General features: G+C 43.0%; 1 protein-coding gene across 3 annotated transcripts in view; it reads right to left on the bottom strand.

Moving 5' to 3' along the window:
* The window catches only part of NALCN (sodium leak channel, non-selective), a 451383-nt gene that overhangs the window by 359963 nt on the left and 75594 nt on the right, over window positions 1–15826 (bottom strand). For all 3 annotated transcript variants that reach the window (XM_019529699.1, XM_019529701.1, XM_019529700.1), the window contains one exon: window positions 4136–4290. In XM_019529699.1, the coding sequence (XP_019385244.1) occupies window positions 4136–4290 (155 nt within the window). The remainder of the gene's footprint in view (window positions 1–4135; window positions 4291–15826) is intronic.

The following is a 15826-nucleotide window of genomic DNA, read 5'->3' as shown; positions in this document are numbered from 1 at the left end:
GCCCTTTGGGCAGGGGGCTGGACTCGATGATCTCTCGAGGTCCCTTCCAGCCCTAATGTCTATGAAATCTATGAAATCTATGAAATTACTTGTAAACTACATGTAAGATGCATCATCAATTGAAGTTATAAACTTGCTGGTAATTACTATGTTTTTAACATTCATGATTTGGGGAAGTTTATTGGATGTCTTACAGTAAACTTAGTAATATATCGAAGGTACTTTGATTTTTCACATAACTTTCAATCATTTTAAAAGGCCCGCCTATTCTATAGACTCAACTTTGGTATCTTGAGCTCTGCACTTGAATGAAGAGCAAAGATCATCTCTTAAGATTTTTTAGTTCTATCATGTTTATATTCTATAGATATATCAGTTCTAGTCTGATCATGCAGCAGGTGGTATAGACTAGTGAAAAGATCACAGGACTAAGGAGACTTGAGTTTTACTCACAGATCTTCCAACAGTTTCCTGGGTGACCATAGGTGAATTATTTACTCTCTCTCAGTCTAATCTTCCACACATGGAGAATGGAATAATGACACTGGAATCCTTTTTAAAGAGACCTAATGGTAAATAGTGGTGAACAAGAGCTAGAAACTAGTACTATTATTTTTATTATTATATCTTATAGCATTGGCGCAGCTATGGTTCTGGAATGACAAGTCTTTTAACTCAGCAGAAGGCCCAGAGGGCACCATGAGGTAATTGTTCCCTGGCACCAAATATTGCAGGTATCAAAAAAATTGTATTCTGTTGACCTCCCCTTCAATATGCAGCTTGGGCTCCAGGGCCATCAGTATTCTAAGGGCAATCAGATCTACTAAATCTATTTGCTGTGGAACTAATACTTATGCATAGGAGAAATTTTACTCAAGTGACCATTTTTATAGAGTTAAATGTGAGTAGTCATCTACATATGTGCCTGAAGGATCAGGGTATTAGAATGGTTTGATATGAGTAGTTTACAATTAAAAGATTTTTAAAGTGTCAAAGTAAAATTCTAAAACTTTTTATATTTTATCAAATAAACAGATTTGACAATGTAACACTTTTCTTCTATTTATTGGCAGGTGACAGTACATTGCATAGTCCTTGGTATCTTGTTTTTCAGCCTCAACCCGATATAATCAACCTCAGGTAATTCACAGCTTTATATTACCTCTTTTATTCTTCCTGTTTTGGCTAAGAGGCTATAACCAGATATATTGGTTTGACATAGTGAGGATTACCCAGGGTAATATACTTAACTGGTATATTAATGATGTGCAACTGAGCCTTGAGATATAAAATCAGATGTACTTATCTAAAAATATGGCCACTTCCAGATGAGCGCGGCTGTGCAGTATGTGGCACTGCAGACATGTCTGTGGTGCCACATACTGCACATTCAGCTGTTCTCTATGCTGCAAAGGATATCCAGGGGCCAAAAAAAAACATACAAAAAATAAGTGGAGTGGTGCCCATGAGGGCAGCGTGCACCGCTCAAAAAACTAGAGCCTGGCTGGCCAGAGCCACACTCCAGCTACCAGCCAGGCTCCAAGCAGTAGGATCATTGCTGCTGCAGCCCCAAGAGGACCCCAGGTGAGCACAGTACTGGCCCCACCCAGTCTCCCCTACTTCTCCTGGGGTAATCTGCCACATGCCAGAGGGCGCATGGCACAGGCATTCCCCGGGAACAACCAACTAGCAGTGGCAGAAGGTGGGCTGGTGCTAGTTGTCCCTGGGTAACCAAACATCCTCACTCATTACCTAAGGATGCAAATGATTAGGACTACTTTCCTCAGAAGGCATCACTTGCAGGAATATATGTTGCAAAAGCTGCTTAGATCATTCTGGCTTCTCTGAGGCATATATTCTTAGAAGTCTTTCTTCTTAATCCTATTTGGGGTGCAGCGAGGTGACAGGAATTGTTCTACATGCATACATTCTTCCATTAACCATCCCCACAAGCAAACACATGCAACCAGATTCCACCAGTCTTCCCCATAATAAGCAGTATTTTTCACTTTGTGGCCAGATTCAGACATGCAAGCGCATGCAGTTTGTGGTCCTGCAGACCTCTTTGTGGTGCCACAAACCATATGCCCAGCACATTAAAACATGCCCCATGCAGCAAATTTGCAGGAACTCCTGATAGCAAAAAAAAAATGGTGAAGAAAAAAGTGGTGCAGTGCACACAAGGAGCGTATGCCAGCAGACACAGAGGCTGGGTCCGCCTAGGATATGTTCTGGCTGCTGGCCAGAGCATCTCCACTGCTTTAGTTGTCCCCAACTCCACCAGCATGGCAGGATCCAGTAGAAGCAGGGAAATGCCAATTTCCCCGAAGTGAGGCAGTTTTGCCCCACACCAAACTGCACATGCAGGGGTGTGCACTACAGCCAAAAGTAGTGGCACAAATTTGTGCTGCTACTATTTTTGCTGCAGCAAACGCACACCCCTGCATGTAAGGACATGTCCCATGTATTATAATTTAGGAGTGAAGTTTTTCAGGGTGCTAGGTACTACTCAAAAATAAGTAAAAGCATAGAATCAAGATTATATATTGTGAGGAAGGTAGAAAGTTGTAGGGAGCTGGGGGCAGCCAGAAGTGAAACCAGTCTTTAAAAACTGTTGTGAGCTTAGAGGAATCTTTCTGAACCTTCTACAAATGTGATTTCTCATTGCAAATGACTTGGCAATTTTAGGCCTGACTTTTAAAAATATTTAGACCTTTAGGGTGCTTGTACATGAGTGCAGAGACTGCTCCGACACACTGTAATTACAGCACATTGAGTCTGCTGTAGTGTGGTAATTACCAGGGAATCTGGTTTTCTCTGATAAAATTCCTAATTTGGGGATTTAAAAAAGTAACCCAAAATACACATTTTTCTGTTATCAAAATGAAACACCACTATACATATATATATTAGTGGTGTTTCATTTTAATCATGGAAGAATGTGGACTTTGGGTTACTTTTTTAAATCCCAAAATTGGGGATTTTGTTTTATCTGAGAAAACTAGGATCCCTGGTAAATACCATGCTCCAGCAGCCTTCTGCGTCTTGTGTATCAGGATCCTTATGCTTCAAAATGGCGGTGGGGGCACCTGAACTAAAACTCGTTGAATGAGCTTTAGATCAAGTGCCTCTACCCCCATTTTGAAGTGAAGGGACAAAACGCTGCTGCTCAAATTAAAGCACTGACCGCCCCCCCCACTACCTTTAGAGCACATGTAAAAGTGCCCTTTAAGTAAAAGTTCCCTTTAAGTAAGTGGCAGATAGGTGCCCAATAAGACTAAGAACTGCACTAGATCTTTAGGTACCTATTACTTTTAAAAATCTGATCCCTTGTTATTTATTATTTTTGTTTCATCACTGTGAAAAACTGAAAAGGATTCAAAGTTTAAGCATCATTTGCTTATCACCATATGCAAACATTTTCCCCCAAAATCAGCCTATAGCAAAATTTTAAACCAAATGGTTAAAATTTGACAATGTTATAATCAACTGGAAAAAGGATGTTTTAAAAGAAAGTGTCAAGCAATCTTGGATTTAAGATTGCTAGCTGTGTCCCTTTTAATATACTAGATGTTTGCTCAGAGATGATCTGTGTAATTGCTGTGCACGTAGCTGGTTTCTCCCAAACTGTGTGGACCTATGAACCAGTGAGACACCTGAGTTCGGGTTATTGACTATGTCTTTTTATATTTTTAGATGCCAGTGCCATCCAGCAGAGTCTGTTTAAATAATGTATTGTAAGTCATTTTTAATGTGCCAACCACTGTTTTAGAAGTTTAATCTGGAGAACAAATAGAATGAACCATTATCTATTCTTCAATTAATTATAAACAGTTGTTGCATTTGTGTATTGATAATAAAAACTGTTTCACCTTCTTAAAGGAAAACATTGTTTTAAAAGTCATTTAAGCCACAGGGTCCCAGGCTATGTAAAACAATACATTAAGATTTTATCACTCAAAAGAAAAATCAACATAGATGGTTCTATCAGAAAGTGCAGCAGTCATATAAGACTATACTCACTGCACTTAGTATCTTCCTTGCTAGACATGCACTATCTTTCATCTGTTTGTCCTACCCATTTTATAAACATTTTAAAATGGATACTAAAATGGATTTTACCAGTTAGACAGACCTATCTCATTAAAGCCACTGTAGCCCAGCTCTTGCCTGCTTAGTCCCAGATCTTCAAGGTCCATGCATTTAAATCCAGGTGGGCACTGATAACCCTCTTCTGATTCTCTGGAACAGTGGGTGTCTGGGATTGCTAAATTATTCCAGGTTACATTTCTGCAAAAAAAACATGATATTAAAGTGTTAAATAAACTTGGAACATATACAAATTAAAAGAAGTTCAATTATTCCCTATCAATATAGCTTATTGTTCAATAAAGAGTATAAAGTTAATAATCTAAATCATATCAATTTATATATGTAAAACAATGTGTTTTAATTTCTGTGCTTATGAAAGAATTCAGACAAGTAGATCAAATGACTGAGGGTTTTCTATTATTCTGTGTATTATAGTTGGAATAACAGTAGTACTATAAAGGAGCCAAAGGGACCTAACAAAGATTATGCAAAATGCTGTACAAACATATGGTAATACAAAAATCAATAATCACCATATTAAAAACACAATCCTTGACCCAAAGTATAGAAAGGCAGTAATATTATCCACATTTTGCATGTGCAGACTTGGACAACAAAAGCTGAGATTTTCATGGGAGCATAAGGGAGTCAGACAATCAGTTTCCATTAACATTTAATGGATGGATGCTTTATTGAGTTGCCTAAAGCTCCTTTGAATATTCTACCCAGAGTGATAAGGACAAAGTTACATTGCAGTTATTGCTGTGGCTGCGGGTCATGCAGATATACCTGAGCTGAGCTTTCAAGTAGTTAGTTTCTATTCTGGTAAGTGTAGTAGTATGGAGCTACCCTTAGGCTAAGGGGTGGAGTATTTAGGCCTGGTTTATCCCCCACAGTTTTACTGACAAAACTCACAGTTCTCCTGTGGTGACAGAACCTTTCTTTTCTGCCAGCAGCAAAACACCAGTCTCTTGACCACAGGCAGGCTTCTATTATTGTCACAGCTAGCAGAAGGCATGTGTAGACATGCCAGTGCCTCCCGGCATCTACTGGAATACCTCTAATACTGATGGATATTTTGGTAGCCACAAGGAATCACTCAAAACCATGTAAGTACATACACTTTTTGGTGTATCGATATAAACTGAGCTGGTTAACTTAAAGCTTGCTTGGGTATCCTCACAGTACAGTGATTGCAATGTCGACTTACCCTGACTGCATCAAGTCCCAAAGGAATTCTGTGGCAACACTGGAAACAAAACCCAACCCCCCTGGGTCCTAACCCAGAACCTTAAAATGCTCTGGATTCTGTTTCATTAAACACTTTTATCAACAGAACAGTGAAACTATTCAGTCTGCCCATTGGTACATTATCATCTTAAGAGTCTTTTAAAATTCCTCTTTTAATCTCTCAGATGCATTTTGACAACTAAATTGGGTAAATAGTGACTTTGATTACTTTATTTTTCTTGCTCTCACGCACCACATACAATCACAAAAGAGTATGCTAAATTTGTCCATGTGAAAATGAAGCTTCCTACATAATTTTTCTTCAGCAATTATAAATGCAAGGAAATAACCCACTTACTCTGCATCCTTTCTTTTGTACAGTGCAGATATAAGTCCACCTGCTGCTTCAGTGCAAAAAGATACTCCAAAAATCTAGTTATGTGCACAGTTGTGTATGCAGGCAGATGTGCATTCATTTTACTGTTTATGTATGGGACCAGTCTATGGTATGTAAAAATTCCAAAATACAGCTAGATAGCTAAATTAATTTATTTTACAATATTAATTCATAATCCTAAGTATACATAAGAACTTTAGATATTGCATTTCTGTACAAAGGCAGTATAAAATTATCATAAGACAACATTTTATGACTATTTTCAGGAGTGAAAATTAATTCATTGGCACAAACAAACTCATAGGTCATGCCACTGAGATCTAATAAATTTTACATTATACTTTGCATGTGGAAATCCCAACTCCCAAGATGAAGAGATGAACAGTGTTAAAGAATATTAACAAAAGTACTGCTTGCTGAATCATTACAATGCAAGAACTCATCTTACAGTGTTTCCTTTAAATCTAGGTCATTCATTTCCACCTTCTGCCCAGGGCAGAGGCACTGCCTTCCTGCCCTACCAATACTACTTTTTGTCAGTAAGGAAGTAGACCCTTTTTTAGTACCTAAGGTCTTTTAGCAAAAACGCACCGGACATCTGAAGTCACGTGCCACAAACGCTACCAAATCTTGGAGGTTCGTGGGATGGCATGATTTTTTTCTTACACTTAATGTACTAATATGGTATGTGTGGTCTTATTGGAAAGCCAGTGTTATGCTTTATCAATTTATACTGCTTTTATCATTATATAGAATGCTATGCTGTCTGTATATATTTTTATGATTTTGAACATGGCTTAGACAAAGGAAATAAGGAATGGATACTTAAGGAAAAGAAAGTAGGAGCAACTACCAAATATCCCTTGCCATTGTGTTCTGGGGCAAGGACAACTGTCATTCCCAATCACAGACAAGGTGGGAGGCTGTGTCTGAGTGAAATGGCCCATTAGCCAGAAGAATGCCAGCTGTCTATGGCAGGAAAGACATTTCTGGAGGATTCTAGGACTCAGTAATAGTGGGGCTGGCTTGGAGGCATTTTTAGTGCTATCTTTGAAGTGGCCAGGGTCTTTGGATTATCCTGGGTTGAGGGGCAGGTTTGGGTCCCCAGCAGTCAGGCCTGGAAGGATAAGCAGGAAGGCTGATCTCTGAGAATATTGGCAAGTCTCTCTGAAGGACTATTGGATGATCAGATGAAAAGGTAAGAAACTTTGCTTGCTTTCTTTTTCTGTCCTCAAATTGATGGTCAGTTCTACCTGTATAATTCTTTTCTTCTATATATCTTTTTTTTTTTTGTCTCCTGACTGATTGCCTGTGGTAAAGTGTGATCTCTGAGCAAGCAATATTCCAGGCTAACCTTTCTATGAAAAAAGAGAACAAACACATTTCTTTCGCACCCAAAAAGAATCCACCCTGATGCAGCTGTGAGGTCTGGTGAGAGCTGAGACTTAGGGGGATAAGGAGCTATCCCAGGGAAAACCTTGGTCCGCTCCTTGGGACCAGCAGTGAGACAGAGGGGAAAAACTCAAGACAGGTTGGATGGGATAGTGACACCATATTTGTCTTACTGAATAGACCCTTTACTCTTGGCTAACATAGGACACATGAATAATTACATGTGTTAGATTTCATTAGCATATATCAACTATGGAGCCATGTAGATACCATGTGCTGGGTCCTGTGTGGTCTTACAACTCTACAAAGTCATGCTAAGAACCATAATGCTTGACATTTTCTAATCAAGTTTTAAATTCTTTCTTATCAGTACAAAAATAATGCCAGCAACTTAGGTGTAACATGGGTTAACAGGTTTTATTATCTAATATGGCAATAATCTAAAAATGTTCCATGTTTGTTAAGTATTTCAGGACAGACCTAAGTTTACGGTAGTACCATTTTACCATATGCTTAAGTACCTTGCTGTATTCAGGCTTTTGATAAAGTTAAACATCTTTATAAGTTGTATGATAAAATACTTCCTCCTTACAGCTACATAAATAACTCAGCACTTTGCCTTTTATTTCCATGGCAGTCTGTGGCAATGCACCTTTGGTGCCTGCCACTTTAAGGGCTGAAGCAGGCAGCCGACAGGTGTGTGATTAAGATGGCCATCTTTTTAAACGAAGGTAAGCCAGGCAGAGACAGAAGTTGGCCGCTTGTAGTCAAGAGAGCAGCAGCATTCAGCTGCCTTGTGGCATGGAATATCCTGGAGGTAAGGGCAGGAGCTATGGGGATGGTTTGGAGGCTCCTGGGCCTGGGCATGACCTAAAACTGCACCCTGCTGGGGAAGGAAGGCCTGGTGGGACTCTCAGGGGTGCAGCAGCCCCACTCAAATACCAGGGCCACTCACCTCCCTGGTGAAAGGTGGGTCAAGGTGCCTTAATAACCCCAGTCACCACAATCCTGTGGGTAAGAGGGCCAGGCATGGCTATGACCACCTGAGCCCCAGGGGGTGTAAGACCCCAGGAAAGGAGTGGGGCCAGGCATGGCTGTGGCCACCTGAGCTCATAGGGGTGAAAGACCTTGGAGGCCCTGGGAGGGGATAGTTGTGTAGCCCCAGAGAGGGGGATGTCAGAGAGTCCTAGAGCGAGGGCAGTAGTGAAGGCCCTGACAGAGGTTGAGTAGAGCTAAGGGCTGGTCTGAAGGGCAGCCCCAGGAGGTGTACTGAGAGTAGGGCTGTGGGATGGCCAGAAGGGCGGCAAATTGGCCAACCCCCATAAGATCAAGTTGTTGTGTGTGAGAAACCTGTTGATGGGCTAGGGAGGAGTTAGCCCTCCATTCGGTGAATCAGCTGGCCACTACCTAGGTGAGGGTCACAGGAGAGGCCCATGAGACTGCGTGTCGCTAGCCAAGGCACGACTTAGATAAGCCTGATGACCTACAGGACCAGAGCAGAGTGAAGGACCAGAGCAGAGCGAAGGAGGCACAGAGACCCTGTGAAAGAGAGTGGAGTGCAAGAGGCCCCAGTAAGAGGGGGTCATATGAGTGTGTAAGTGAATGAGACTTGACGAAGGCCTGGCTTTAGGCTGGGAGCATAGTGACATACTGGATGCCATCTGTGAGGCATGGGACATGGTGTAGGGGTGGTACAGAGCTGTGGACAGTGCCCCTTGGCATCAGGGCATGTAATGGGCAGCCTCCCATATTTACCACCAGTTCATTGTTACAGGAGAGTTGTGGCAGCAGAGACTGGGCAGACTCACCCACAAACAGGAGAGCAGACCGACTTGAGTCTCAGCCCCAAGTGTGCCCCATCACATAGTCAATGCCTTTGGAGCAAATACTGTATTGCTCTAGTCCATCAGCTATGGAAACCCTGAATAAAGTAACTAGTATGGCATGTGGGCACTGGGATAACTACATATAGGTACTGGATAAACTCATTCTTGACTGGGGAGATTTTAGTAACAGCCATGAAGTGCTATCATGGCATATTTCGAAGTGGTGAAGAGCATTCTTCCCAGCCCCTCCACCCTACAGATATACACACAAACGACAAAAGCACCCTGAATGAATGTTTCCTGATGCGATACATATTACAAACCCTTTCTGCAGTTGCTATTGCAAAACAACACTTTTAAGCACTGCTACTAGTGCATGTGCACAAACACACTTTCTTTTATCAAGAATGTACTTTAAGGAGAAGATTTTGACCTTGATACTTAACAAGTTATTGTCAAATTCCCTGAGGTGTTTGCTAACTTCCCTTGGCCTATTTTCAACTAACTTGACTTTCACCACTAAGAATAGAATAGAATAAAATAGAATAGAATAGGAACATATACAAACAGTCTTTTTGTTCTGGTATTCTATTATCTTTTAAAGGGCTAAAAAGAAAGACACAAGATATTACCGACCTCCTAGTATAATTTTTATAGCAGGAAAACTACTGAAACAGCAAATAATGAATTTGTTAATGAATGTGAAAAGAAATTTGCTCAAAATGGTGAAGTAAGGAAATTAAGTCAATAACTAGCCTAAATCAGTTGATGCAGGAATGCCAAGTAAGCTTATTTTTCTGAATATGTCTTGAACTAGAACTACTGTAAGATTGTGTTTTAGAACTGACCACACCAAAGATTTCCCATGGCAAAAACTAAGATGACAACCCTTCTAAGATTATCACCCCATGTGAGCATATTGGTGAGATGTGACATTAGTATGAATGTTCATGTCTGTTTTGGTCAGAGAAGACTCCACAAGAGTGGGAATGTGATGTAAGGGAACAGAGCTGTAGCTGCCTTGGAACAGGGATCAGGGACTGATAATTACTTTGAAAAGCTAATGGACAGTTAGTGTTACAACAGCTAAATCAGACTTGCAGAACTGCCATAGGAGGATGCAAAATAGCAGAGAGAAAATAAGAGAGGGCTCCAACTCAGGAACATACTTAACGATCTGCTACATGAGTAATCCCATTGCTTTGAGTGTGACTATTCACATTTTGAAGTGAAAACCAGGCCTTAGGATCTTGCTGAACTGGGCTAAAATTGGGGAAAGTAAAAGTTCTCACATACAATTCAATAAAGATGCTCAGTGGATGTTAGGGTGATAATGTTGCTCAATAGTTTAAAGAGAGGCAATAAAACACTTCCTGAGGTAAGGTTAGGAGGTAGAGATAATTCAGCTCCTGAGGACTACAAGGGGACTAAACCAGAATCTGGAGAGATGAGGGGTGGAAAGAAACAACCCCACTATCTGTCATTCACCTAAACATATCAGAGACAAACTAAGTTATACTCCATTCATGCTGAAAACAGAAAATCTTAAACAATTTTTATTTGCCAGCTATGGTTGCATCTACATGAGAAAATTATACTGCTATAAACAAATGTGTGAATATAAACCAATACAGCTAGACTAGTATAGTTCCCCACATGGATATTCTCAGGGTCTAAACATGCAAACAATTTGGTATGAGGTGAAAGGAGTAGTGTTATTACACTTCTGGGGATCAGCAGTAATTGCTTATATGAACACTTCCCTTTGTAGAAAGCAGAAGCTAAACCATGGTGGCTTAGCCATCAATAAAATTGAGTAGGTAAATAATAGTTTGTACGTTCATACTCTTATTCTGGCATTAAAATATGTTTATTACCTGGTTCTGACTTTTTTTTTGGCCTATGTGGTTGGGAAGGTGCTTAAGCTAAACTGAAAAAGTCTCTTATGATAAAATTAAAGACTGGATTCAGATGTGCAGACATGTGCAGTTTGTGGCATCGCAAACTTCTTTGTAGTGCCACAAACCATGTGTTGTACACTAAACTGTGTGTGGTGCTGCTAATTAGCAACACGAGCCAGATTTGCTACCAGAATTTCCCAGTAGCAAAACAAAACCCTGAAAAAAAAAAAGGCAAAGTGCTGTGTGCCAAGACAAAGGCAGAGATGGGGAGCAGGTAGCAAGGCTGCCTGCTCCCCCCATATCTGCATTGTGGAGTCCCAGAGCTGAGGCACCCTGAGCCCCAGTCAGCCACTCCCCAGCTGGTTGGGGTGCAGGGTGTCTCAAGACAGGGTAGCAGGCAGACATGGGCTGGCTGCTTCCGTCTCCGTGTGCCTCACTGCAAGGGCTCCACTGTGGAGCCCCCATGCTAAGGCATGTGGAGCCCCCATCTCAAGGCACACTGAGCCCCAGCCCATTGCACAGCAGCTGGCTGGGGCACAGGTTGCCTCAAGATGGAGGAGCAGGCAGCCTGGGGCTGCCTGCTCCACTATCTCCACGTGCCACTCCACAGATGGCTGGAGCATAGAGCGCCTTAGTGTGGGAGCTGCCTGCCAGCTAGTCTCACACTGTGGCACCATTTGCCCCAGCCAGCCCTCCCTGAAGCACATGGAGCAGCAGGACAAATTTGTGCTGCTACCATTTGTGTTGCCGCAAATGCATGCCTCTGCTTGTGTGGATGCAGCCAAAGTACCTATAATAGATTTATACCAGTATTTCAGCTTAACTGTACTAGTGCAATTATTCAGGAGTAGCTGATAAGACTTCCCTCTGGGAACAAACCCGAATGTTTTGAGCCATCTTCAATATAAAATATACACATAATATAAAGGTTTCTAGTGATAGATCCTACAATACTTATTGCCCCAAAAACATAGAAATTAGTTAAAATGTATATTTTATCAGCGGGGATCCAGGTTTTTGTTCACCATGGAAAAACCTGGAAAAACCCAGATTTTTTCATTTTAAAGAGAAAAACCTGGATTTTCTCCTTTAAAGAAGAATAGCAAAGGAAATGGGTTTCACCTTGCAGGCTAGAGGAGTTCCAGCCTGGAAGGGGCTGGGGGGAAGCAAGAGAAGGGAAGTCAGCAGGGGGCGCCATGCACATGTATACATGTACGTGACCACCAGGCAATCTGGAGAGCAGCTTCTTGCAGGTAAGTCTGGCAGCGGGAGAACTGAGGCCCCCATAGTGAGGGAGGGATGGAGGGAATTGGGCAGGACTGGGGTGGCAGCTGACACTACGGCTGGGGCTGGAGCTACTGCCCAGCTAGGGCAGTGCATGGGGCTTGGGGCCCGGGATGCACTGCTGCAGGATGGGGCCTTAGGCAGCTTGTCCAGGGGACTGGGGGGGAGGGGGCTGGCTCTCTGCTGCTGCACACATGCCTCCCAGACTTGTGCGCAATGCAGGAACAGAAATGTGCTGCCTGCTGCAGGCTTGGGCTTCCCACCCTTCTGCCCACCTCCTGGGGCCTCCACAGCCCAGAAGGCAGGACCCAGCACAGCAGGGCAGAGTGGGGCAGGGTAGCTCAGTGCTGCTGCCACAAGCCCCGCATGACTATGGCAAGGTGTCCTCTGCCTACCAGGCAGCAGCAAGGATGGCGATGGGGAGCTGTGCCCCTCACTGCTTCCAGGCAGGCAGGGGGCACCTCACTGTGGCAGTGCAGAACTCCCAGCAGCAACAACAAGCTTCCCTGCCCTGATGTGCCCAGTTCTGCCCACTGGGCCATGGAGAACCCAAGGGAACGCAGCAGGGTGGGGAGCCCCAACCCTGCAGTGGGCAGCCCACATCCACTCTCCCTGGTGAGCTCTGCTCTGGCCATTATGCCCATGGGGGAGGGGAGACGGGCTCTGTGCTCCATTCCAGTGCAGCAGCCCCTGCCTCCCATGGGCAGAAGCCAGGGATTAAGCGCTGCCATGGGGGCAGGGGGCTATAGATCCAGGTCCCTAGCCCCGTCACCCTGGCAGCTGGAGGCTCCCTCTAGCAGAGCTGAGGGTAGGAAATTGTGGGTGGGGTGTAAAGGGAACTGGCAGGGCTGGGGGTCCGTGGATGAGGAGTGAGGCACACCAGCAGGGCCCAGGGAGCCATGGCTGGGGAGTGAGGGGCATGGGCAGGGCTGTGTGCGGGGAGTGAGGGGCACCAATAAGGCTGGGGGGCTCTGGGTCAGGAGTGAGGGGCAATGGCGTGGACAGGGCACTGGCATATCAGGGCTTCTCAGCATCACAAAGCAATGGGGCAGGGCTGCTCAGCATCACAAAGCAATGGGGCAGGAGAAAAGCTGGACCCACGTCCTGGTGAGTGAAGGGGATGGGGAGCTCTGATTTTTCCATGATAAAAACACAAAAATCAAACACCAAAATGTACAGGTGTTTAGAATTTATTTTATTATAGTGGTTGAGGCACTGGTAGGCTTCCAAATTGCTTTAAATTTTAAATACATCAATAAAATATTGTGTTCAACTGATACCTATATATACAGCAAAAATTCTGTTAACCAGCACCTTACAAGCTGGCATGCTCTATTAACCAGCATGCCAGCTTGTAAGGTAAAGTGAAACTGGAAATGTCCACCATGGCACTTCCGGTTTCTCCAAGCCCCCACAGCCCGGGGCAAAGCAGCCTGTGCTGCTGAGCCTCCATGGCCCAGGGGCATAACAGGCTGTGCAGGGCCCACCACCCTGTCCCATGGAGCCCACAGGGCCCGTGGGAAGGGCAGCAATGCCACGGGGGGGCTGTGATGCTGCGGGAGGGCAAGGATGCCTGTTTGGGCCGCTCAACTAACCAGCATATTTTGTTATCCGGCATCCCCCATTCCCGGGGGATACCAGATAACAGCACTTTTACTGTATAGTGGCATTTAATTTTAATCATGGAAAAATGCAGATTTTGGGGGTTTTAATCAGAGAATTTGGTATTTTTAAACAGAGAAAAATGTCTCTTTTTCAGGATCCCTGTTTATCAGGTAAGTCTTATTTCTACAATATCTGAAAATGGCTTGATAATGCTACTATTGGAATACAGTCAGTGATAGGAATGACATGCTGTGATTTTGCAGAAACGGACTTGATATGTTAAGTTGTTTTTCTGATTGCTACTGTCTGGATAACAGAAGTAGAATGGTCAGTAATAAGAAATTTCTCTCTACAAACTCCATATAGCCTTGAATTACTGTGAAGGAGAAGGATATCAAAACTGTTCTTAACTATGAAAAGTCAGCTTTCTGTTTAAATTTTTTTTTAAATACATTAAGAGTGTGCCTGTCTTGGTTGTCAAGTGAGCTGTAATTAGGGTAAACATACCTTGGCTGAAAGGATTTAATGAGTTTTAACCTGAGTTTTGAAGCCACAGTTCCTGGTGATTAAATATAATAGCCTCTCTGTGATTCTGATTTAGGAAAGCACTTAAGTATTCTCTTAACTTTGAGCAGAAGAAAAATCCCATTGCTCCTCAACAAAGCTCATAATCCTGTATTGACTTTGATTGGGCTGAAGCATATGCTTAAAATTAAGCTAATAGTTTAGTACTTTGCTGTTGTGGAGCCTTGGTTGTCAAGGATAAGTAGAATGTATTTGGGATTCAGTAAAGTTTCTGATACTTTCACAATACTCTAGGGCCTGTTTACATTAGGAGAATATGCAAACATTTATACCAGTATAAATATGCTGTTATACTATGCAAACCCTTAATGCATTGATGCGAATAAAGGAAAGCTGAAACTGGTGCATCTTAATTCACCAGATACATTTCCTTAGCAAACTGTACTTGTGTGAAACACACTTTTCATCATAGCATGTCTTCCTTAAGGGATCTGCACTGGCATAATCGCATTAATACAGTAATGCCAATGTAGAATTCTCTTGAGAAACGTAAGAAAAAATCCATATACCCTCCCCATCTTGGAATAATGGGAGATAGAAGAGGCTGACAAATGGTTGGGGATTCCCAGAAGTTCATGCTTAAGGAAAGGGTTGTATTGTGCATCTTTCTGCGTTTCGGTATCCCCTCTTTCTCCTCCTAGATATAGTGTGCATGTGGACTTTTTGGGATGACAGGGGACTTTGGAGCAGGAACCTTCTCTCCTGCAACTATTCAACAGCAAATTAATGTGAAGTGAGGCAAATGCCTGGATTCTACCATCCTGAATATGCAGTGTTGTTTCCCTGCCTTGGAGATGGTGTAGTTGTCACAACTGAATTCTCAGCTTTTTGGGGGCAGGAAGGAAACTTTTTATCTGGTCACAAGTAGGAAGACCTTTTCACTTGCTTCCCAGCACCCTGGAATGCAGACTAGTGGTGGTGGTGATAGCATGGGACAGGAATTTTAAAAAGGGGAAATTAATAATCTGTAAAAAAGTTCTTGTTGCAACATGTGGCCACTGAAAGTGAGATTTTGGGATGCCAATTCTGGGGAAGCAGAAAGCTAGTAGTTTGGGCCTTGTTGATTTTAAGGCTAGGGAGGTCTTAGGTCTTATACAGGTTGAGTATTTAACATCTTTCCTTATATTGCAGTGGCTGAGGCTAAATGAAGAGTTTACGGGTGCTTACACAAGTTACATTTTTCACGCGATCTGCCCCCTGACAGCATTCTACAGCTGTGACATAATACATGCTCATGGCTCCAGGGTGACTTTGAAATGGCCAATCATGTGTGTGACAGGACAGGAACTCGGGGTCACCGTGCACCCCCTTTTGTTACCCTATCACGCCAAGCTGCCTATCTGCACCTCGCAATCTTGCCGGCCACATCTTTGGTCTTATGTGTATAATAGGGAGGCTACCTTTAGTCTTCTTGGCTACGGTTTTCCTGTGCTATACGGGTTCGTTTTCTGGAATGGGGCTTAGGTGTGCCCCAGCCTTATGGGCTGTGTGTGTCTCTAACCACCCCTGTACCA

Source organism: Crocodylus porosus, unplaced genomic scaffold, assembly GCF_001723895.1.
Source record: "Crocodylus porosus isolate Cpor-Errol unplaced genomic scaffold, CroPor_comp1, whole genome shotgun sequence".
In the NCBI taxonomy this organism is placed as follows: domain Eukaryota; kingdom Metazoa; phylum Chordata; order Crocodylia; family Crocodylidae; genus Crocodylus; species Crocodylus porosus.
Note: the sequence above shows the minus strand (reverse complement) of the source record. Positions and strands in the feature narration are given on the sequence as shown.